This window comes from Trametes versicolor, assembly GCF_000271585.1.
Source record: "Trametes versicolor FP-101664 SS1 unplaced genomic scaffold TRAVEscaffold_4, whole genome shotgun sequence".
Lineage (NCBI taxonomy): Eukaryota > Fungi > Basidiomycota > Agaricomycetes > Polyporales > Polyporaceae > Trametes > Trametes versicolor.
In genome coordinates, this window is record NW_007360324.1 from 1,316,116 (window position 1) to 1,337,250 (window position 21,135).

The 21,135-nt window shown below is 56.4% G+C and overlaps 7 protein-coding genes and 1 non-coding gene across 8 annotated transcripts; 4 read left to right on the forward strand and 4 right to left on the reverse strand.

Moving 5' to 3' along the window:
* Window positions 1-1,874: 1,874 nt before the first annotated feature.
* Window positions 1,875-1,965, reverse strand: TRAVEDRAFT_t62. Its single transcript has one exon. It is a non-coding gene; the product is annotated as a tRNA-Phe (tRNA).
* Window positions 1,966-2,134: 169 nt separating this feature from the next.
* Window positions 2,135-3,066, forward strand: TRAVEDRAFT_120035 (vacuolar ATP synthase subunit D; the record flags this gene model as incomplete). The annotated part of the gene is made up of 4 exons (XM_008038571.1): window positions 2,135-2,296; window positions 2,362-2,554; window positions 2,607-2,856; window positions 2,910-3,066. The coding sequence occupies 4 exons, from the start codon at window positions 2,135-2,137 to the stop codon at window positions 3,064-3,066; spliced, it is 762 nt and encodes a 253-aa protein (XP_008036762.1).
* A 261-nt stretch (window positions 3,067-3,327) lies between these two features.
* TRAVEDRAFT_36111 (ribosomal protein L24) lies at window positions 3,328-4,069 on the reverse strand (the record flags this gene model as incomplete). The annotated part of the gene is made up of 5 exons (XM_008038006.1): window positions 3,328-3,330; window positions 3,381-3,453; window positions 3,511-3,722; window positions 3,781-3,893; window positions 4,054-4,069. 5 exons carry the CDS (start codon window positions 4,067-4,069, stop codon window positions 3,328-3,330), a joined length of 417 nt encoding a protein of 138 aa, XP_008036197.1.
* A 167-nt stretch (window positions 4,070-4,236) lies between these two features.
* TRAVEDRAFT_145823 (uncharacterized protein) lies at window positions 4,237-5,409 on the forward strand. Its single transcript, XM_008038572.1, has 4 exons — window positions 4,237-5,050; window positions 5,104-5,164; window positions 5,220-5,287; window positions 5,337-5,409. Exons 1-4 carry the CDS (start codon window positions 4,344-4,346, stop codon window positions 5,350-5,352), a joined length of 852 nt encoding a protein of 283 aa, XP_008036763.1. The 5' UTR covers window positions 4,237-4,343; the 3' UTR covers window positions 5,353-5,409.
* Window positions 5,410-8,724: 3,315 nt separating this feature from the next.
* Window positions 8,725-13,543, reverse strand: TRAVEDRAFT_57688 (cysteine proteinase; the record flags this gene model as incomplete). Its single annotated transcript, XM_008038272.1, has 22 exons — window positions 8,725-9,184; window positions 9,240-9,492; window positions 9,547-9,636; window positions 9,699-10,108; window positions 10,161-10,303; window positions 10,360-10,467; window positions 10,527-10,626; window positions 10,679-10,918; window positions 10,970-11,057; window positions 11,112-11,309; window positions 11,365-11,421; window positions 11,476-11,565; window positions 11,622-11,732; window positions 11,787-12,107; window positions 12,164-12,231; window positions 12,294-12,389; window positions 12,438-12,522; window positions 12,573-12,700; window positions 12,765-12,842; window positions 12,895-12,933; window positions 12,994-13,085; window positions 13,138-13,543. 22 exons carry the CDS (start codon window positions 13,541-13,543, stop codon window positions 8,789-8,791), a joined length of 3,597 nt encoding a protein of 1,198 aa, XP_008036463.1. The 3' UTR covers window positions 8,725-8,788.
* A 628-nt stretch (window positions 13,544-14,171) lies between these two features.
* TRAVEDRAFT_45686 (uncharacterized protein) lies at window positions 14,172-15,805 on the forward strand (the record flags this gene model as incomplete). The annotated part of the gene is made up of 4 exons (XM_008038106.1): window positions 14,172-14,654; window positions 14,707-15,033; window positions 15,089-15,415; window positions 15,482-15,805. The coding sequence occupies 4 exons, from the start codon at window positions 14,172-14,174 to the stop codon at window positions 15,803-15,805; spliced, it is 1,461 nt and encodes a 486-aa protein (XP_008036297.1).
* Window positions 15,806-15,865: 60 nt separating this feature from the next.
* On the reverse strand, window positions 15,866-17,023 carry TRAVEDRAFT_45687 (uncharacterized protein; the record flags this gene model as incomplete). Its single annotated transcript, XM_008038107.1, has 3 exons — window positions 15,866-15,946; window positions 15,998-16,039; window positions 16,103-17,023. The coding sequence occupies 3 exons, from the start codon at window positions 17,021-17,023 to the stop codon at window positions 15,866-15,868; spliced, it is 1,044 nt and encodes a 347-aa protein (XP_008036298.1).
* Window positions 17,024-17,387: 364 nt separating this feature from the next.
* Window positions 17,388-21,081, forward strand: TRAVEDRAFT_165233 (uncharacterized protein). Its single transcript, XM_008038573.1, has 6 exons — window positions 17,388-17,524; window positions 17,589-17,633; window positions 17,690-17,811; window positions 17,868-17,905; window positions 17,957-18,217; window positions 18,269-21,081. The coding sequence occupies exons 1-6, from the start codon at window positions 17,468-17,470 to the stop codon at window positions 21,031-21,033; spliced, it is 3,288 nt and encodes a 1,095-aa protein (XP_008036764.1). The 5' UTR covers window positions 17,388-17,467; the 3' UTR covers window positions 21,034-21,081.
* The last annotated feature ends 54 nt before the right edge of the window (window positions 21,082-21,135 follow it).

Consider the following 21,135-nt stretch of genomic DNA (forward strand, 5'->3'; position numbering starts at 1 on the left):
TGTCCTGGCTTGCTTTGTGGGGCCAGATCGCCTCGTCTGGGCCGCTAGCGCTACACGCGCCCGAACACGATACATACTGTGATCGGTGGCGCGTGGCGTTTGTGATACCAGGGATAGAAGGCGCGAACGCCTCTGCACAATCCCACCCTCTCTGACCATGGGAATTCACGCTTGTGCAGAAAGAGCATGTTCAAAGGCGATGCGGACATTCTCAAGAGCTTTCTAATGCTATCGCTCCGCTATTAGCGCTAGACCATCAGATGGACGCGAAGGTCGATACAGAATGTCGCGAGTTCGGCATCGTCCACCTTTTGTTTCTCAGAGCAGCATGGGAGGCCTCGAGGCGGAGATAGCGCCATCGCATCCGCATATGCCCCTGAATATTGTTCATGTGTCCGGTTGTAGATGGTAGGTGTTAGCCAAGGTTCGGTCGGTCGTACGACGGCGGAAAGGAGCGTCCTTGAGTTTTATCGATGGGGCAGGGTGTGCTCGGGATATACGTAGTTGCACGCTTGGGAGAACGAATAGAAGTCTTCTCCGCTTTATGTGTGTGGTTTAAGGTACGAAACCTACACTGCCGACGAGCAACTTGATTGACTGTCATGCACCAGTGCAGCACGCAAATACTACAATGACGGAGCGTGAAATTCTATCCGCATTGCAGAGGCGGGATACAGTAATACAGGAACATTTCACGATGTGATTGCATCAGAGCATCTAAGAATCATGTCGTATATCGCGCCGAGCGAGCCACTTCATCCTATGCCCTCATAATTTTACAGCTTCTATCTAGGTGTCAGTACGGGCAACCTGAGAAAGAAAGTGAACGGTAGCGGAGGAGACTCCCAAGAACGTGCATGACAAACAGCGAATACTAAACACTATCGTAAGTCTACTACACACTGGGCATCAGAGTCATCCCCGCACGACCGGCCGTCGGGTCGGATTACCAACGCGATAGTGCCGTCCAGCCAGGGAAGGTGGGTACCCCGAATAACTGAGGATGCAGGCTTAGGTTCCCTTCCCTCCGAACCCAGAACGCGCAGAGTGCTACGGGGAACCATATATATCAGTAATTATCATCAGGCGACGTCTCGTGAACCAAGACACTCGTGTTTGGCCGCCGTATTGCCCTCCTTTGGGGACAGTCGCTCGGCCTGGCAGGTGTAAAAGTGGCTAGCCTCCGAGTCGGCTGGGCTTCCCGCACGGTCTGCCCCTGTCTGCGAGAACTCGAGCGGAAGCTCTGCAACGTAACTCGGTGCAACCTTGCGCCAAACATGTGAGTTTGCGGCGTACCTGTTGTATTCCGAGAACAGCTCACATTAGCATCGGTGTGGCTTAATACAGGAGAAGGACACCTCACGGCGCGACGGTGGAATGTCGGCCGCGAGAGCGAGCGCGATCTGCATGGTTCTATCACGTCAATCAGCATACCTGGAGGCATTGCGAGGGACCTTGTGATAGAGGACTCCTTGGCGTTCTGCTCGGAGGTCGTTCCGGTCTGAGTGAGCCTGAGTAACCTCGGAGAATGCTACCTGCTGTGATAGAGTTGAGAAGCACTGTGCATGCGTGTGATATGTTAAGGCTAAAGAGGGATATACGCTGCCTTATGATGTAGTATGGGAGATGTCCTAAGACTGTCTATGCATATGGATGGACGTGGGCTCTAAACGAGAGGTCGTCGTTCAAGCGGGGCCAGATGCGTGGCGACTTTGCAACCTTGGAACATATTTGTCAGTTATGCGATTATGCACGGCGCTGTAACCCGACCTTACATGCAAGTACAGCCTGCCGCCCTTTGTTCACGAGCACATTATAGGTAAACTGGAATGGATGAGGTGGGTGGTGGTGTAAATACAGGTTTGCAAAACGAATGCCAGGAGCGTGGATTGAACACGCGACCTCCAGAAACCCGAGACGATTTGTCACTTCAGTCTGTTGCTCTCCCAGCTGAGCTATCCCGGCTTGAAAAATGCATTGCCAGCACAACTTCGATCAGATCAAAATCAATACACTGTCAGTGACGTCTGTATCGCGTCGACCAGCGTCGACCCCGTAAAGGCTCGCTATCCGACTTGCCTCTGCCCGTTACACACCTTGCCGCGATTATCACTCTTGAGTCACTTCTGTTATCATGTCGGGCACAGGACCAAGAGAGAGCGTCTTCCCCACGCGGATGGCCCTCACGAACACGAAGCTCCGTCTCAAGGGAGCCCAGACGGGACACTCTTTGCTCGCGAAGAAGCGCGACGCCCTCACCACCCGCTTCAGGGCTATCCTTCGGAGAGTGGACGAGGTGCGTCTCTTATAGGCAACACACACTCCTCATGACCTTGCATAACCTGGTACCGTACCTTTCAGGCGAAACGGAAGATGGGCCGTGTGATGCAACTCGCGTCGTTCTCGCTCGCCGAGGTCACGTACGCGACGGGCGACATCTCGTATCTCGTACAAGAGCAGGCCAAGTCCGCGTCGTTCAAGGTCAAGGCACGACAGGACAACGTATCAGGTGTTATCCTTCCCGCATTTGAGGTCGACCGAGTACCAGGATCAGGTGCGCGCATCTCCTCGCTCTGCAATTGTGCACTACTCACACAAACCGCTAGACTTCAATCTGACCGGTCTTGGTCGTGGTGGGCAGCAGGTTCTGCGTGCGAAGGAGGTGTATGCAAAGGCGGTCGAAACACTGGTGGACCTGGCATCCCTCCAGACGGCCTTCATGATCCTTGACGAAGTCATCCGTGCTACCAACCGCCGAGTCAACGCAATCGAACACGTTATCATCCCCCGTCTAGAAAACACCATCAAGTACATCTCAAGCGAGCTGGATGAGATGGACCGAGAAGAGTTCTTCCGGTGAGCAGTGTCGATTTTATATGCGGATTTACGATGCCATTGATTTCTTGCAGCTTGAAGAAAGTACAGGGAAAGAAGAAACGAGATGCAGAGGCGGCGGAAGTTCTCAGGAAGGCGAAAGATGCTGAAGAGGTACCGGATGTAGCCCCAGATCACGCAGGCGGTGGAGGAGACCTACTTGGAAGCAAGGACGAGGATGTCATTTTCTGAGCATCTCTCCCTCTCCGGACTTGATTTTGATGTCATGCCATCGAATGGAATACCCTCATCCCCGTGTACAATACAAAATGCATGACTCTGCGAGTGGTCGCAGTAACCCCCTTTTCTGCGAGCACTCCCGTCATTCCAGATGGGGCGGGTCGGCCTGAGGCCCATGTAGCATAAACATGTCGTAGTGGCATACATACATGCGAGATTTTGCAGAGACAATGCAGGGAAAGCCAGGAAGAGCAATGAGAGGAGCCGAGAAGATTACTGCAAAGAGGGGTGAGTGACTGAGAACGGCACGGAATACATCTACGCACGTCGACCATCTCGACGTCCTCGCCCGCCGCCTTCGTGCTCTTCTTCCTGTCCTTGCGGTCAAGGATTGCCCGCCTGGTAGTTCCAACGGATTATTAGTGTCAAGACATTGAGTTGAAGATTGTCACGCACCTGTCCTTGTCCAGCTTGATGGTGGTAACGACAACCTTGCTGGGGTGGATGCCAATGGGGACGGATGCGCCGTTCGACTTGTCGCGCTGGACACGGTCGACGTGGATCACCCACTTCTTGCGGTACACCTGGGTGACCTTGCCCTCACGACCCTTGTACTTGCCCCTCACGATCCGGACCTCGTCATCCTTGCGAATGGGTATTGACCGCGTCTGCTCACTGTGTTACTGGGCGCTCCTAAGGAAATCTACCGGCAGAGGTGGGACGTACGTTGTACTTGGTGCGGAGCTCCTTGGAAAGCGAAGAGGACATGATCTTGCGCCTCACCGAGGAGGGCGCGGCGAAGTGCGCCTTGCGCGACTTGCGGCGGGAGGAGGAGACGTCTGCACGCAGAGGGGATCGTATGTCAGTACACCGGACTGACCGTACACACCACATCCGAAACGCCTCCGCCCAATCCATCCCATTCCACCTCTCCGGCCGCCCCGAAACCTCTCGACAGCACCAGGACAGCGTTTCGGCCTGCAATGGCAGAGTACTCACCGGGGTTGAACTTCATCTTGACGGTCTTGAGGATGTCGGCGGTGACGATGGCAGATTTTCCTCCCTCAATCAACCAGGCGCGGGCGTTCAGAGATCACGCGTAACGGCAGCGTGTCACGCCGTTTCTCCGTGATGTTGTCACACGCATTTCGGGAAGCGCTGGTGACTTCATCGCTCACCACCGCTGCAGCCACCTTTGACCTCGAGCACTCTCTTGAGCTTCGCGCTGATCTACACTCCCTGGTCATTTCACTGTATCTGGGGCTGCCACATATACTGCATCTGCCACCATGTCTAGCGAGAAACCGCGTCCCTCCAAACTGAAGTTCAAGGGCGAGAAGACTAAGAAGAAGCGCAAGCATGAGGACAGCGAGGAGGGTCCTAGCAGGCGGCGACGCAAGGAGGACAACGACGAGGCACCAGAGACCTGGGTGCTCCCCGATAGCGAGAACGAAATCCGCGGTCCTGCGTTCATCATCCACCCCTCCGACCCGTCTCCGCTCTGCATCACGTACAACTCGACGCGCGGTCGCATCGTCCTGCATTCCGTAGACAAGGACAAGACGGACGACTCGGAGCCGCCCACCATCAAGGAGCGCACGCCAACGGATGTCTCGCAGGTATGGGTCGTCACACGCATCGCGGGGTCACCGACCATCAACTTGCGCACCGGTGTGGGCGAGGGCAAGTTCATCTCGTGCGACAAGCACGGCCTCGTCTCCGCCGACCGCGAGGCGCGCGGTCCTCAGGAAGAATGGACGCCGGTCGTACTTCCAGACGGGATGGTCGCGTTCCAGAACGTGTATGAGAAGTACCTCAGCGTGGACGAGGTCGCGGGCGGACAACTGGATCTCCGCGGGGACAGCGAAGAGGTCAGCTTCCGGGAACGTTTCTGGGTCAAAGTCCAGAACAAGTACAAGAAGGAGGCGCACGACGAAGAGAAGAAGCGGAAAGAGGGCTTGATCGACGTCTCCTCCGTCGACGAGGCCGGTACCAAGTACGCCATGCCACCGTTTGTCTTATAGTAACGCGCGCTGACCCGGGGCTCAGCAAAATATACCAGGCATGGGGTGCTGGGAGGTCGGTGGTGTCTTCAGGAGATAAGAGCGAGGTCAGTCATTAGTCTTTGCTATATGATGTACATTATGCTAAATTCCGTACGCCAGCTCAAGAAAGCAAAGAAGGACGGACGACTAGCAGAGGCCCTTCTAGAACGCCGAGCAAAGCTCAAGAGGTGCGTATCTATCTCTGAATGCTGCCTGCACGACTCACGCCCTCTTCAGCGACCGTTTTTGTTGATTGCGATCGCTGCTGTATATAAGTATGTTTGATGTATTGGTAACGACTACAGTCCAGCCCCCGGGTCATACGCCGCCCCTACTGTTGTACTATTACAAGACTTCACCTTGCCACCGTGGAAGGAATCAGAGTGCATATGAAGCAAACGGACGTGCTAGTCATACATTCGTGCGTGAACGTCCGATCTCCACCCTCCGCATTTCCAATACTCTCATATGGCCTCCAGCCCGTCGCTGACCATCTTGAATTGCAATTCCGTGAGTTCTCCAGCGCTCACCCAACCATACAACCATCGCCGCCAGTTCTCTGCACGGAGCAGACCACGAAGCGCGCCCTCATCGCCTACGCCGTATCCGATGAAAACGGGAAGCAGGTGGCTCAAGTCTTGTGGCAACCCTTGCAGGAATCGCTGTATGAAAAGCCTGTCCTTCACCGGCTCTTGAGTCAGGGTGTTGCTTGGCGCACTGCTCGCGATAGTAGTGGAGACAGCAGTGCCCATACAGGATGCGTTCCGCTTAGAGCCGCTCTGAAACACAAAGTCAGTCCCGCACCATCACCCAATAAACGGGTCAAATGCACCTTGCACGGAGACTCACCGCACTGGCCATTTTCCAGATGGGTCTTGGCGTTACCATTTTTCTGTGGCGACGAGGAGGTGACAGTCCGACGGGACGTCTTTCGACGGTCCCACGACTTACAAGGCCGGGTGAGGTAGCGTCAATATACATTGTAAGAGCTTCACTCGAATGAAGCCTTACAGGAACGTCACTTCCGCAGTTCACTATGCCTGTGGCATAACCATTCTTACGAATCTGACGATGCAGCAACAGCATAGTAGAAAATGGCCAAGAGTCTTCGTAAGTCTTCAGAACAGGATGTATCCGAGTGGCCTGTATTGACGTCGTCGGTCCCAAGGTCAAAGATGCCGATGTCAGTGAAATATCGATGGGAATACCTCTTCGATCAGCAGAGCCTTTGATGGCGAGCCGACCTGCATTTCTTTTTGGTGCGGAAAGTAACGGTCGCAGAGCGTTCCGACAGTTTTCTACGGTCGCGAGCGCGTAAGTATTGGATGAGTGAGGCCAGCGCGTCACGCTGACGACGATATTGGACAGACATACAAGGATCTCACGATACAGGTCTCTGTCAGCCTCGGTCTTGGTGAGTCCCATCTGGCTTGCAAGGCACTCCGTCTCATCGAGGTATACGTTGAGCCGCCGGGATACCTTGCGTGGCCGGGGGATTGTGCTCATTGTGCGCGGGGCAGAGTGAGATTCAGGGTGGAGGTGTGCACCATTTTTCACGAAAAGTACTGACTTTATATAGCCCCATGCCTCGTGCATGTTGTTCAGAGACGAACATGACATCGACAGCTCTCGCGACCCTGCAAGTTCCGCGAGCCACGACGCGTCGCGTCAACGCCATCACGTGCTCCTACCTGGCTCTTGAGGCCTTGAGGGCTCGACGGCGGTTCACCTTCAAGCTCAACATTGCCAGTACGTGTCTTGTCTGCCAGAGCATCCCCGCACATCACTGGTACCGCGGCGGGCCGGTGGCGTGCGCCTGACAGCCTTGTACTTCAGTACTTGCCGCACGCCACTGTTCTTGAGTTCTAACCGCACATGGGGCGTCTTGATGTGACTTTGTATTCGCGTTTACGGGTCTTAGCTTATGGCCGCAAAATACTTATAGCGGGTTGCGCTCGGTATCTGCTCATACCAGTCTACTCAGGGATTCGCTCTCTCGGTGAGTGGCTCCGATCGATTCCCCTACCTGCTCATCGAACGCCAGTGATAGTAACCTGGTTATCATGACTCGCAAGGATCTCCTACATCCTATGGGGAACCTACAACTTGAACGCAGCACGTAGGTCATGTTCTTCCATCGTGAACCAAGCATGGTATACTGACTGGTTCCCAGATCGAACACCCTGGCTGACGCCGCGGTCCGACACACTACAGAAGAATGCGTGTTGGACGCCCATCGTTTCGAATGTGGATTCCCAATCGAGCTATGGGCGGAAATTATCGCATACATCGCTCAGCCCTCTGTGCTCACCCACCTCGCTCTCGCCTGTCAAACCCTTCGCCCAGAAGCCGAACGAGCTCTATACCGCAACGCCTCCGTTGGTCCTCGCGATCAGTCTGTGCTGCAATTTTGCGAGACTGTCGCTAAATGCTCGCGTCGCGCGGCAGCCGTGAAATCCCTTCGAATCGTGTTCCCCTTCACGTCGGATTCTGCCGTCGTCGTCCGACAAGCCTTGGCCAAAGCCTTTGGGGCCATAGTCTGCGTGGAGGGCCTTTACTTGTTGCGTCACTGGTCCGGGTCGTCACTGACCTCTGGCAATATGCATGACGCGTTGAACTACTCCCTGAACCTCCATAGACCAGGACCAATGCCATCCGTTCATCGACATCCCCGATTCGCGGAAACGATGTTCGACGAACTCGGTGGGAGTCCTGGCTGGTTCGTGAGAGCATCAGAGGATCCCCCGCTACTCCTGGAATGGCCCCACATCCACACTCTGGCGTGTCCCGGTGTCTTCCTTCTCAATCTCGCTCTACCGCGCTCGCAAATTACCTACCTTGACTTGCGGGAGTATTACCATGATATTCTTGTCGACGTCGCCACCCTCTTCGGTCACACCCTCGTCGGCCTGCGGCTTGGTCTCACAGAGCCGCGTCCATATCACATCTGGTCGCCCGGGGACATCGCGGCCAAGTTCCCCCGTCTGCGACGCCTTCATCTGGAAGAACACTCCACGATGCTCAGCAGGAGCCTGAGGGGTTGGAGAGTACTTGATGGACGCGCAGTACGTGGGTACCCGCCTCCTCCTAGAAAGGGTTTCTGACATGTATAATCACAGAGGCCATTTCAGGGACACGGCATTGCCTGGGATGCAGAGCCGACCACGAGCACGCTGGGACGAACGACCGGGACCTTGACACTCGTCTGGGTCGCATGGCACCTGCACGGGGATGTTGAACATCTCAACCGGGCGGATTTGCACCATCTCGCGAACGTCGACATTGGGGGCCTGGCCCAGCGGCTGCTGAGGCGATGGGCCCCGTATATCACTCGAGTGGCTTTCTGGTTCAGACCGCGTTACGAGCCGCTGCGGGCTTTCACCTCGTGGACGGTGGATAATGATGGTGGTGTCGTGGTGGAGCATACGCCTAACGAGACAATGGAGTACTCGTGGGAAGGGGGGTGTCGCTTCTGACCATGCCTAGAGATGGCTGCCGCCTCCCTGCGCAGGAGCATATCCCTATGTTACTACCGCACTACAGTCTTGACCATGTCAGGACATGGCTCTGTCCAACTGATGAATCATTACCGCCATGAGATGGGAATAAGTATCATGTATCCATTAGCGTCTACCTCGTCTTCGTATTATAACCCGCATGACGAAAACACATTGATCAAGCAATTCATATCAAGCATCGCGCAAAGAGGTGTCGCACATCGCACACTCCGTGTCTACCGGCGCATTCTCAAACGTACACGCAGGGCACGCCACAGACCCCATCGCGGGCGGGCTCGATGACGGCGGGACCGAGGAGTGCCCCGGGCCAAACGAGCTCCCACCACCCAACAGCGTCCCGCCGAAAGCCTGGCCTTCCGCCCGCTTCTTCTTGGGGCCGCCGCTCGGGCCATCGATCTCGATATCGCTGTCGGTGAGCAGATTGATGTCCTCGTTCTCCTCCTTGAGGTCGAGGAGGTCGTTCGACAGGATCCCGAGAGCGAGCATCGTCGCGGAGCTGTCGTCCAGTTCTTGGCCGCGGTGGAATAGCCGTTGTGATATGATCGGGATCCCGAGTTCGTCACTCAGCTAGAAGGAAAATTAAGACATTGCGATGCCGGTGCGGAAACACGAGTGCACCCACCATGACTTTCAGTTCCTTCACCGACATGGCTTTCGTGATCGTGATCTTACGCCGCTTGCCATACTCCCGAACTTGCCGGATGCGCTTCGACTTGCGGTAGCCCTCGCTCTGCTTCTTGCTGTACGTCAGCAGCGTCGTCTGCCCCGATTTTGCGGGTTGGACCGGTTCTTCGATGTATGTCTGCGCGGTGGGGATTGGGTCGTTGGGACCGAGGACGCGGACGGTGATCTCCGTCATCTCGAAAGAGGTGCGCCTGCGAAATTGTGTCAAAACAGGCTCACACGCCATTGTGCATGGAGCACTTTACCTCTGGATGCGGCAGTCGACACACACCGCCAGCTCGTGCGTAAACTTACCGGCCGCGTTCTCCACAGCAATCAGTGGCCCGGCAGAATACCTGAGAGCGTGAAGTCAGTATCCCACCAGATAATCCCCCGAATGTCCCGCAAACAAACTCACAACTCTTCCAGGGCGTCCCAATCGCTCCTCTTGACGATAGTCATTGAGGAATCCAAATCCCCACTGACGTTTGGGTCGAACGCGAGAAGTCCGTGCTCGCAGATGAACTGTGAATTGTCCGGGCCCTCGGGACGCGCAAGCTCGCTTGGGCGCATGGTCCACTGCCTCCAAGAGCGCACGAACTGCGCCGGCACGATCGCACACGGCACGTCTTCGAGCAACGCCGTGTTCCCGTTGAGTGCGTTGTCGTGCATGTGCTTCAGTCGCGCCTTCTCCTCTTCTGCCTGCTTCCGATATTCACGCCTGTCTTCTCGGGAGATGTGCATCTGCGCTTCACACACTGGACAGGGCTCTGCCGACGTCGACGGGGGCCTCCAGTTCGGAAACACTTCGTGCAGGATCGAGTACGCCTGTTCTCAACCTTCAGCACAAAGCTCACGCAAACGAGCATGAGCAACCGACCTCTGCAGATATCCGCCGCCGCGTGGCCACGTTCGTAGCCAGGTTCCCGTGTTCGCATACGACGTCGCTCAAATACTCCTCCGCGTCTGGCGGTGGATCGGGTGCACCGTCAACGTGCATCTTGGGTCTCGCCAGTCGCCAGTCTGAGTGCGAGCGGTGAGTCAGTCGCGGTGTTATTGGCGGAGAAGAGTGGGTTTACCTTTCAGCCAGGTTTTCGAGATGTGGAAGCCATCCTCGTCATCGGCAACCGCAGCGACCTCGTCGAAACGAGATACTAGGCGTGGATGCTCGATCTGGTATAGCTTGGCTGTGGGCGATGTGCTCAATACTCCGTCGTATCTAGGATAGTCGGAGCCATGGACGCACCATTGAACATGCGTTCCACACAACTTGGACAGACGTCCGCGGGAGTTAGCTTCGGTGCGAGAACGCACTCCTCCTCTTCCACAATGCGAGCATGTGCACTCTGAAACGCTCAGGTTAGAGGGATGACACGACTGTATGTGGGGAGTGCTCACTGCTCGTATAACCTTCATATCTCCGGCCTTGTCTGGGTCGAGTTTGCCATGACTGCACACCACATCGGATGTGGAAATAGAAACTTCGGAAGGGCTCTCGGCGGGTGGCACGGCTGCGTCTTCCTTCTTGGGAGCATTATCTGCGGGAGCAGGGGTAGGTGTTGTCTTTGGTGTCTTCGGCTTCGCGATATGGCGCGATATCCACGACTCCAGGCTCTGACGGCTTGCAACAACACAGTCCTGCTGTCTCATCAAGATATGTCACAGGCCGCGTGCAAAGCCGAGACGTACCTCGTCACGAGAAGAAACGTTCCAGCTCCGGTAGATATCCATGACGGTCTGTCGAGTCTTGTCGAACCTTACTCTGCTCTCCTTCTCCCTATAGCAGACCCATGTCAGTCATCAGGACGACGCATGCAACAGGCTCACGGACCGTTCAGTGTGTTCTTTGCACGCCTTCTCGTGTGCAACGTTCAAAGATGTCACAGCTTCCATTGCCTTTGGCGGAGGGACAATCTCTGATACTTGAACTGGGGGCGGATCTGGACGCTGTATCGCCCTGTCCACTATAGCATCCTTGTTATAGACCCGAGCGTACACGAGCATGTATGCGTCCTTCGAAGATATGTAACTTTCCCAAACATCAGTTGATGCGTTTTGAGAGACGCGTGGCGCACAGCACTCACTCTGGGCGTTCTGGGCGTTCTGGTGATTCTTCGCTCTTCTGCGGTTGAGATGGGCCGCTGAGAAGCACGAGGTGAGTAGCCGGGCATATATTCGTATGGCGTGGAGCGTACTCGACGATCTCGATGTCGCTGTCACTGTCTTCAACACGCCGTCGTTTACGTGCGGGGACGCGTGCCTTCGGCGCTGCGCTACCGTTCTTCCTAGGAATTGGGTCAGCTCTCGTTGACACAAGGTCAGCCATCGGGTGATTTCTTACTTCTTTGTATCCTTGCCGTTGCGCCCTCCCTTCTTCGTAGTATCGATCTTCGGCACGAGGGAGTCGATCTTGGTGACCTCCTCGTCGTTGAACTGATACCACGACTGGTTTCTACGAAGCGTGTCATGAGAGTCATTTCCGAGGACTACAAGGCGGAAGACGAACTGGACGTCGAAAACCTGCGCTTCGTAGTGCCCGTGGTATGCACTGGCACCCTTGTGCAAGAGCACGCCCCGCAGTTCGTAGAGGTTCTCACTGCAACGCGCCGGCCACGCCCCGCGCCGTCTTCGCTTCTCTGGAGGGCCAACGAAGTGGTTCATATCGATGAAGGTCGGGAAGAGGATGGACTGCTTCGATTTCTTGCGCTCCATGGTTGCGAGGTCGTACACGAAGCGCAGGAGCGAGAAATGTAGAACTGGTGGCAGCTCCAGAAGCTCGGTGTAGCGCTTAGCATCTTGCAGGCTATCGCACTCCTGACATAGGTACCTGAAGACGACGATGAGCAGGCTATGGCAGCAGAATGGGCCGTTCGTCCAACGCACTTGTTGTCTCCGGACAGGATTTCAGGCTCCAGTAACGCAGCCAGGCGCTCCTGTAGAGTGGCATTATTCTGGAAACATAGTTAGCGTTGATGCCAGCAGCTGATGTCAATATAGAAGGGCTGCGGTGCACCTCGATGTTCAGCTCTATTTCTAGGAAGTCGGAGTCCCGTTCCGATCGTCGCCCACAATTCTGGCAGACAGTATTGTACACCTGCTTGCCTTCGAACTAGCTGGTGATCAGCTAACAGCCCTGCTGACGTTCCCGTTGACCTACTTGGTTGGCTATGAGCGATTGAAGTTCCGGATCCTGCTGCTTCTTGAATTCGGTGTCCAGATGAGCCATGAATAGTTTCGAGAACCTTCGGAGGGTCAGCTTGCACGACACATGGTATTCCGCGATGCCACGTACTCCTGAGCGTCTTGTTGCTCGGTGGCGCGCAGCTTCAAACTCTCGACCAATTTGACAGGGTTGAAGGTGTTCAGAGCGCTATGTTGCATTGCAGCGAATGTTACTTGGAGCTGAAAAATAGGCGACTCCTGCAGACAGAGCTAGTAGTTAGAACCATCTTTGTAAGGATACCTTGCCTTGCGTTCCGTTTACCTCGAAGGCATGCGCCGTATCTTGGGCTGGTTGGCATTGGTACACGCCCTTGCGAAACAAGAGGTCTTGAAACCACACCTGCGTATGTCTGTGATGTTATGTACGAACACAGACGTTGATATCAGCTTACCTGCAAGTACGCATTCGCATAGCAAGTAGCCCCAAGATTCTACGGAAGAGATGAGGATGTGCACTTTTGCAAGGGGGTTTCCAACGAGAATAAACAAACCTTCAGACCTATTGGCGTCAAGCCATCTCGCGAATTGAGATTGGGGTTATTTCCAAGGTCGTGTGCCTTCACATACGCCTCGTAAGCTTTGTCTGCGTCCACTGTCACTGATCAGTCTGACAGATAGAGCAAGACATAGCTCACCGACGTCCTCCCACTTGTCCTGTCCAAGGTAGTTAATACAATAAGGATCGCTCTTGCACACCTTGTTGCTGCATGTCGGTCCTTCATCGTCAGATATTACGATGACATCGTCCGCTGCTTCGTCGAGGTCGGCCGGACCAGAGCTGCCATTTGGTATATCTCCAGGGGGCGTTTGTCGCTTTTCCACGTATTTGTTGCGACATAGGGTATGTGTGCTACCGCCAGAAAATCCGCAAGTAGCCAATTGGTGATCTCGGGTGATACCAGACGCGTCCGCGACCTCAGTTCCGACCCAGCCCCAAGCAGAATACGCAGCATTTCCAGTGAGCTTGGCGCGCTTCAAGCGTTCGCCAGCAGAGAGACCAGATGGACCTGGCGAGTTACGCCGAGTGCGTTTAGGAGGCATGAGAGAGATCGCAAGCCTGTCGCCACAGGATGGTGGAAGAGCGAAAGCGAGCGTGGGCGGTCCTGCGCTTTGCCGTCGCGGCGGTGGCTGCAGTGAGCGGGCGTCTAATAACCTACGCGTCGCGGGAACGTGATCTCCTCTTCGATCGCGTTAGCGCCCAACGCGTACCTCTCCCCTCCATCCTGCGCATCCGCCGCTCGCGATTGTCGTCGTGATAGGTCGATGAGATAGCTTGGTGAGTTCGTTAAACATTTATATATATTGCCTACTCGCAAAGGTGGGCAACGCAGGTGCACCCGCACGCGACCGATCTGCAAGCTACTGAGTACTCTGCAAGTCTCAAACACTGACGCAATCCTAGGTTCTTTCGGATCCTTATAACTTGTCCGAGTACATTCTACAGTGGGACGGCTTTTAACATCGCCGGACCTGTAAGGTTTTTCCTCGTGCATGAGTTGGACCCAAGTTGGACCGGGAACCCCCTTGGGATAGCGTCGATCGATCGCTGTCACTGAGTTGTTTGTCTCTTGTTTGGGCGTGGTTGAACAGGTGAAGTATAAGAACCTCGCCCACCCACAGCCGGATCCCTACCTCTCCTGCTGGTCTGTGTTCTTCCGCACGGGTCAAAATGTTCCTCCTACCCTTCATCTTCGCGGGCTGCTTCATGCTCACCGTTCTAAACCCGCGCTATGCCACAACTCTCCTTTCACAGGCTATCCCTCAGACCGGGCTCCTTGGCAGCGTACTATCCCCTGTGATTGGCTTACTATCTGGTTCTCAATCTGTACTGTCTATCTGGCGACCTCTGTCTTTGCCGTCGTCTTCATATGCCTCGGAGACCATCACTCTCGGTCGCCACCAACGCCGCCCAGCAAGCACCCCCGGAATTTGCGGCTCTGTAGATGGCTCCTTCAGGCCTATGGCTCATGACAACGCTTGTTTCGATGAACAGTATGACGCTCCCGTGGCAAGCACGGAGGGACTGGAACTGGTCGTGCTTTTCCTCTTGCTGTGTCTTCTCTGGGGTGCATGCTCCTCCTTCGTTGAACGATTCCGAGTGCCCAAGCCTCTGTCGACCGCGACGAGCGTTGTAGAGGACATCCTTGCCCAGGTACGCACGTTCCGCACACATATACAATGATTTATGTGACAAACCTCCGTAGCCTGGACCCCAAGCCCTCATAGCCAGCAACTCAGTCGAATTTGGCGACCTCGATGAAGTGGAAGAAGACAGCGGACCGATCCCCGCACAGCTGCATTTTGTCACCCCTGACGGTGACGACCTTGCCCACGGGTCGCCTTTCGTCCTCAACACGCGTACTTCTACCGAAGGCATCTTGGCTGTTCCCTTGCGGGTTTGCTCTTCGCCGACGAGTCTGAAAGGCGGCAGTCTCTACGCGCTGGAGGAACGCTCAGCGGACACGTTGTCCGCTCCATCGTCCCCAGAGATATCTTCCCAGAATGATGAACTAGCCTCGGGAATGGCGCAGGTACGCATCGAAGTCTATTCACTGGCTCTGGTAGTACTGACGAGCTTTTTGCCAGGGAATAGCGAGAATTATGGCACAGTTTGGACGCATCCCACCCGCACCAATGCAGCAGAGCGCTCTGAGCCTAGACAGCCTTACGCTTGGACCCGACACATCTATCTCCGATGCAGACACCCCAACTCCAGACGTCGGCGACTCCAGCCCTGAGGACATGAGCCGTCCCTTTATGCTACCTGATCGCCCTGCCGTGGCCGACGAAGATCTCAACGCTCGCGCACCGCCTCGCGCACGCAGCCATTCCTATTGCAATTCTCTTTCGCCTTTGCTTGAGGAGGCAGCCATGTTCACAGTCGTGAAATCAGCGAGTACAAAGGGACTTAACGTACGTCTCATTCACATGACTCGCCACTGGTTCACCGGGCTGATCTCACTTCGCACATTGTCTTAGCTCAGGAAAAGTGCATCTGCCGAATTTCCGGCCTCAAACTCGGGGCCTTCGCGTGCCTTCATCGTCGAAATCGAGGAGCCGGCACAACCACACCCAGCGGGTCCCACACCAGCCGCCGTAGAGTCAGCGTCGACTTTTGCGGCGCAACTACCTCAGCGCCACCAACGTCCCGCGAAACCACCGGTCACTGTCTGGCCCCGCGTACCACTTGAAGCCCGGAGATCGAGGATGCCCAGCTCTCAGCCTATCCGCATGACGACGGAAGAGACCAGCACGAGCTCCTGGGACCAGCCACGCAGGTCACGCACGGTCACTGGCGTATGAGAAGCACACATCCCGTCGACTTCCGCGGTTTGTCTACAGCCTATTTTCATCCGTTACTGTTCACATGCGACCCTGTTTCACGCTATCCATGTTGTACTGTGGTGATGTTTTGCCTGTGTTCGCATCTAGATATGTAGCGTACTAGCAATTCAGGTCAACCATATTCGACCAAGACATTTCTGCCGTCTGAACGCCGGTGTAACCCTTCCCCTTCTTCTGGCCGCGTCTGATATACTATTCGGTGTGGAAGGGGTTGTGAGCACCCGATAAATCATATGTAGACAGGGCACGACGTACATTCATAGTGCCCGTTTTCTTGACTTCAGGATGCGCGATACGGAGATTATCCATGGTTTGCTCGACAGCCTCGGTCTTCCTGAGACTCGCCCGCTCTTCCGCGACCTCGTACAGCATGCCCTGCATCTGCTGCTGGACGGCAGTCGGGCGCTGTCTGGCAAACAATTCCAGTAACGACTTTACTCTGAGGTTCTCTTCCTCAAGAACTTCACAGCGCTTCATCGCAGCCGCCACCTTGCCCTCCCAGGCCGCACAGTCGCGCTCGCTGGCCACCAGCGCCTTCTCCGTCGCCTCCCGCCGCTCCGACCCGCTCGCGACCTGCTCAGCGAGGTAGTCGACGAGCGCGCGGAACTTCTCCTCGGAGCGCAGGCGGTGCGTGCGCTCCTGCTCGAGCGCGACCGCCAGCTGCTTGGCGTCGCTGTCCTCGGGCGAGCAGAGCCGGAGGGACTGGCGGAGGAAGCCGACTTCTTCGCGGAGGGCGGCGTTCTCCTCGACCAGGCCGCGCTGTGCGGCTTTCTTCTGCTTGCGGAGCGCGTCGACTGTGGCGCGCAAGTCGGCCTCGATGTTTTTGGGTGGAGGGTCCGAGAAAAAATGGGAAGGCGGGGGAGGGTAAGGGTTGGACACAGACGGGCTTGCAGCGTAATCCTGCGGGAGAGGAGTCGTCTGAGAGGCTTGCGGAGACAGCAAATTGGGCGACGCCGTAGACAAGCAAGCTAGTGCTGTAGGACTGAGCGGGGCCGGAGCTGAGGGAGTTGAGCATGCCGTCGGTCTGCCAGGAGAGTCAAGCGCAATCGGATGTCCGGAGTCTACAGAGCAGTTGGCCTCAGATTCGAGCAAATGTGCAGTAGTGTTCTCGTCTAGCCAGGGAAGCAGCGAGTGATCCTCGGAGGCATCGAACGACGAGTGCGTCGATAGAGACATGACTGCGAGTCGCCCGGGGACGCTGGTAGGTGTTGAATGTGAGTAGATATGGCTGGTCCCTGCCCACTATGCAGCGCATCCTCAGCTGGCCGCTATGGGCGCGGTTTGCAAGGTAGCCTCTGTTAGCCGCAGGCGTAGAGTCGCCGTTTGAGGCGGCTGACATTCGTGTGCATTGAACATGAATGTCCGGCACCAGTAGACGTGGGCACTATAGGTCTTGAGGTCGGCTTGAGATATCATCCAATAGAGCCAGCTACGCTTGTGGTGGTCGAGAGGAAAGGTGCGGGCGCGTCTGTTTCGGGGCGCTCGACGCGCGACGCGTTCTCCTGGCGGGGACAACTTGTTCGCTATCGACGGCCACCCTCTGGGTCGCTCACCATCTTTCTCGGCTCTGCTTTCGCGCTCTTGGGTATCACTGCTATCGTATAGTCGGGGTCTAGCTGGATGGACTATTTCTCGAAGTTCCTGCGGTCAGGCACCCAGCCTGCGCCGAAGGCGGAGGTGTGTGCCGGTCAAGCCCATCGGGACTGAAGTCAGAGTCTCACTGGATACCATCCACTCCCAGGTCGACCATGCGCAGGAATTCCACAAATCATGGGTGCTCGTCAAGGTACTGGCACCTTGCCACGGTGTTCACGTTCGCTCCGCTTAATGGCCATGCCACAGAACACCCTCTTACACCCTGACGAACGTCAGTTGACTCGCGGGATCAAGTCCACGGATGTTCCTGCCCACCTTCAATCTATGGTGGACTCGCTGGTTTGGGAGTCGACGCGTACGGAGGAAGGGTGAGTCTTACGCCCCAGTGAGCATACCCCGCCGTTCCCAACTGGCTCTCAACCAGGGCTACTGGCGCCTGCTTGGAGTACCTTCTCAAGAACGGTATGTCCATTCTCTGTATATTTCGTGCCAACTAGCCTGATTTTGCCCAAGACATACTGGGAACCCTGGTGAAACTGAGCGAATCCGATCGGCCCTTCGGTATCCAGGCAGAAGTCCTCCGCGCAGTGCAGAACTTGGTAGTCCTCCTGGATGAACAGTTCCTTGTCCACTCCGCAGTACACAAGGCCGTTCTACGGCTTCTTCGCAACTGCGTAGGGGACGATTTACAAGAACAACTGGATGGCAGGAACAAACCCATGGGAGCGGCCGGGAACGCAAGCCGCACCCAGCCCTCCGAGTACGAGGAAGACTGTGAGTATGAGCTCTTCATTCATGCACCCTATCCCGCTGAGGTTCTTCCAGTGGTCAACCTGCTATGCATCTTGTGCAGTAGGATACGGACTTACCGCGAGCTGCTCATGATATTCTTCCACGACAAGCAGTGGTACCGGCCAGAACCCCTGTTTTCTGTCGAGGAAGAAGAGGAAGAGGAGGAGGAAGAGGAAAATACGAAACCGGACGAGCAACCTTCTGAGCCTGCGCCCTCTGATTCTAACGCGCCTGCACGGGCAACATCTCCCTCTCCTTCCCACAACACAGACAACTCAGGGCTCGCTTCGTCCGCGACGAAGAAGCCTGAGTATGAGTTCCTCTTGTTCAACTACCTTCTCCGCTTCTGGCATCGAGAAGGACAAATCGGCGACTTCGCGCGAGCCGGGTTGCTCTTCCTCATGGATGTTGCCATGTCTCCAGTGGACACTTCGCACGGGTCAGGCGCGGAAGACCTGCGCTCGTCGACCTCTACCCTGTCTGCGATGGATAGTGATCCCAACACTGACGCCGCACTTGCGCTCGCGGAGTACATTCTGGACGGCGACTTTTCCGACGTTCTTGCGGCCGGTCTTGCAGCGGTGTATTCGTTGCTCCCAACGAAACTCGAAGTCCGGCCGCCCGTTCCTGCCGATACCACACCAGGATCAGCTATGATCCTCGGTAACTCAGTGTCTGATCTGTCGCAGGAGGAGAAGGATAAGCTCGAGGCGGAGCGGGAAAGGAGCAGGGCCATGGGGTTGGAGGAATCGTCAAGTCCCGACTTCAAAGCACGACTTGATCACTTCCTGAAGCTGCTAGAGTTCCTGCAGGACGTCTTCCGGCGTAATGTCTCCCGGGATCCTAACGACGACAGCCTCGACCCTACTCAACTAGTCGGGTCCGCGATTGTGCAATCTATCCTCGACGCGTTCCGGCGCGTATTCCTGGAGAACATTCTGTATCCCTCAGTCCTCGAGTGCTCAGATGCGGACGGCAGCGCTGTCGCGGTGATGTCGTATATCGAGGTCATGATTCGGACGCTCGAGAACGGCCAGCTTGCGGACTTGCTCATCGACTTCCTGATGAGCGAAGACAACGCAGAAGACCTCTCTTCATCACGCAACCGCCCGTACTCCATGCTCATGCTTGGTGGGAAGCTGCCTCCAGTTGCAAAATCCCAAGAGTCAAACCGCAAAGCGAAGCAACGGCGACGGAAGAGTACCGCGATGGCGCTCCTCGAGATGGAGGCTCCCGACGCTCGTCGAAAGTCGTCCTATTTCACCGCCGTCGGACGGTTCACCCTCAAGGACCTCCTCCTAACCAGCCTGCGCTCAAAATCCCAACCTACCGCCACTGCCGCGCTCCAGCTCCTCCAATCTCTCCTCCTCCAGTACTGCACGCTCTGCGTGGATCGCCTACTCGTCGTCATTCACGATCCCCAAGCCACCTCGTTCCCCCACCCCGCTATGCTCCCGGAAGCCATAGAAGATATCCCGCCTACACAGCCTGAGAACGACTCTGACGACGACGAGGCGTTCATATACCCCGGCACGGACGATACCAAGAAGGCGTCAGAAGCCAAGCTCCCGGCGATGGTCTTCAGCCAGCCCGATACTACATACTGGACGCACGAGCGCGAGATGGGACTTTACCTCACGCTCGTCTCGCGGGTAGACCCGAACCACAACGAGGACGCGTTCAGCACCGGGTACGATCACTACCTGCGAGATGCCTTGCTCTCCATCCAGGGCCAGTCGTGTTTCCGCCTCGACATCGAGGAGGAGGAGAGGATAAAGATGAAGCACCGTCTCAACCCGAACGACCCCGTGCTTTCCCTGGTGCTCGAGTCGCTACGGAAATTCTTCTCAAACACCCCGGAGATGAACATGGCCCTCACAGGCGCGCTCGCAACGCTCGCCCTCTGCCCAGACCGCTCCCTCGCCGGCTGGCTCACCTTCGCGCCAAAGGAGTCCCCGACGCCTTCTGGTGCTCGAGCCCAAGATGACGACGCGCTTCTATACTCGGACGACGGCGACGACCGCTCGATCGACTTCCGGATAGAGGAGAAGCTCGCATCCGAGACACATATTCTCCCCGCGTCGAGCATGGACGAGCAGTCCCGCCCGGTCATTCACACGATCTTCCACGGGCTCGTCTCGCAGCTCGAGCGCTACCGCCAGATGGTCGACCACTTCGACCAGTACCTCCTCGAGCGCCGCCAGGGCCTGCTCTTCAACGAGAACCTCACGGACGCTCTCACGCTCGCGCTCGACTTCGAGGGCGGCCTCGTGCCGCGCTCCGCCGGGGCGGCGCTCGTGCAGTCCCCGGCGACGGAGAGGGCCCCCACACAGCTGAAGCCGCAGCCAAAGACCGCGTCGTCGACGATCATGTCCTTCCTCACCCCGAAGAAGAGCAGGCCGACCAAGCCCGCGCCGTCCGAGCCGACGACCCCCTCGCGTGGCTCGCGAGCACTGGACGCGAGTCCGTTCGGCCCGCACTACATGAAGACGGGCGCGATCACGGTCGAGCCATACCTCGCTCCCGCGCCGTCGTCGGGCCCATGGACCCCCGCGAAGTCGCGTAAATGGGATGCGGACGAGGAGGACGTGTTCGGATCGTCGGGGCAGTGGGGCGAGGGGCCCGCCGCGTCCGAGAGTCCCGTGGAGGAAGCGGAAGAGGAGAGCGCGGCGATCGTGCACGTTACGCTGTCGCAGTTGTTGGACAACGTCGTGATCTTGGAAGAGTCGATCAAGGAACTTGTAGCTATCATACATGCGAGACGTAGTCTGGGCATAGACGCGATCCGGTACCTGTGATATATCTGCTTGTATTGCGGACTATGTGTATGAACTCACGGACGTTAACTGCTCCTGCTACTCAACGCACATCCCCAACCAAGACAAGAATTGGCTGCAGTA

What these genes read in the sequence shown, in the direction of transcription:
- TRAVEDRAFT_145823 (XM_008038572.1), top strand. Translation starts at nt 4,344, where the DNA reads ATGTCTAGCGAGAAACCGCGTCCCTCCAAACTGAAGTTCAAGGGCGAG. An exon ending in GTCGACGAGGCCGGTACCAA is followed by an intron (nt 5,051 to 5,103) that starts GTACGCCATGCC and finishes CCCGGGGCTCAG; the next exon opens with CAAAATATACCAGGCATGGG. An exon ending in CTTCAGGAGATAAGAGCGAG is followed by an intron (nt 5,165 to 5,219) that starts GTCAGTCATTAG and finishes TCCGTACGCCAG; the next exon opens with CTCAAGAAAGCAAAGAAGGA.
- TRAVEDRAFT_165233 (XM_008038573.1), top strand. Translation starts at nt 17,468, where the DNA reads ATGGACTATTTCTCGAAGTTCCTGCGGTCAGGCACCCAGCCTGCGCCG. An exon ending in AATCATGGGTGCTCGTCAAG is followed by an intron (nt 17,634 to 17,689) that starts GTACTGGCACCT and finishes GCCATGCCACAG; the next exon opens with AACACCCTCTTACACCCTGA. An exon ending in TCGACGCGTACGGAGGAAGG is followed by an intron (nt 17,812 to 17,867) that starts GTGAGTCTTACG and finishes GCTCTCAACCAG; the next exon opens with GGCTACTGGCGCCTGCTTGG.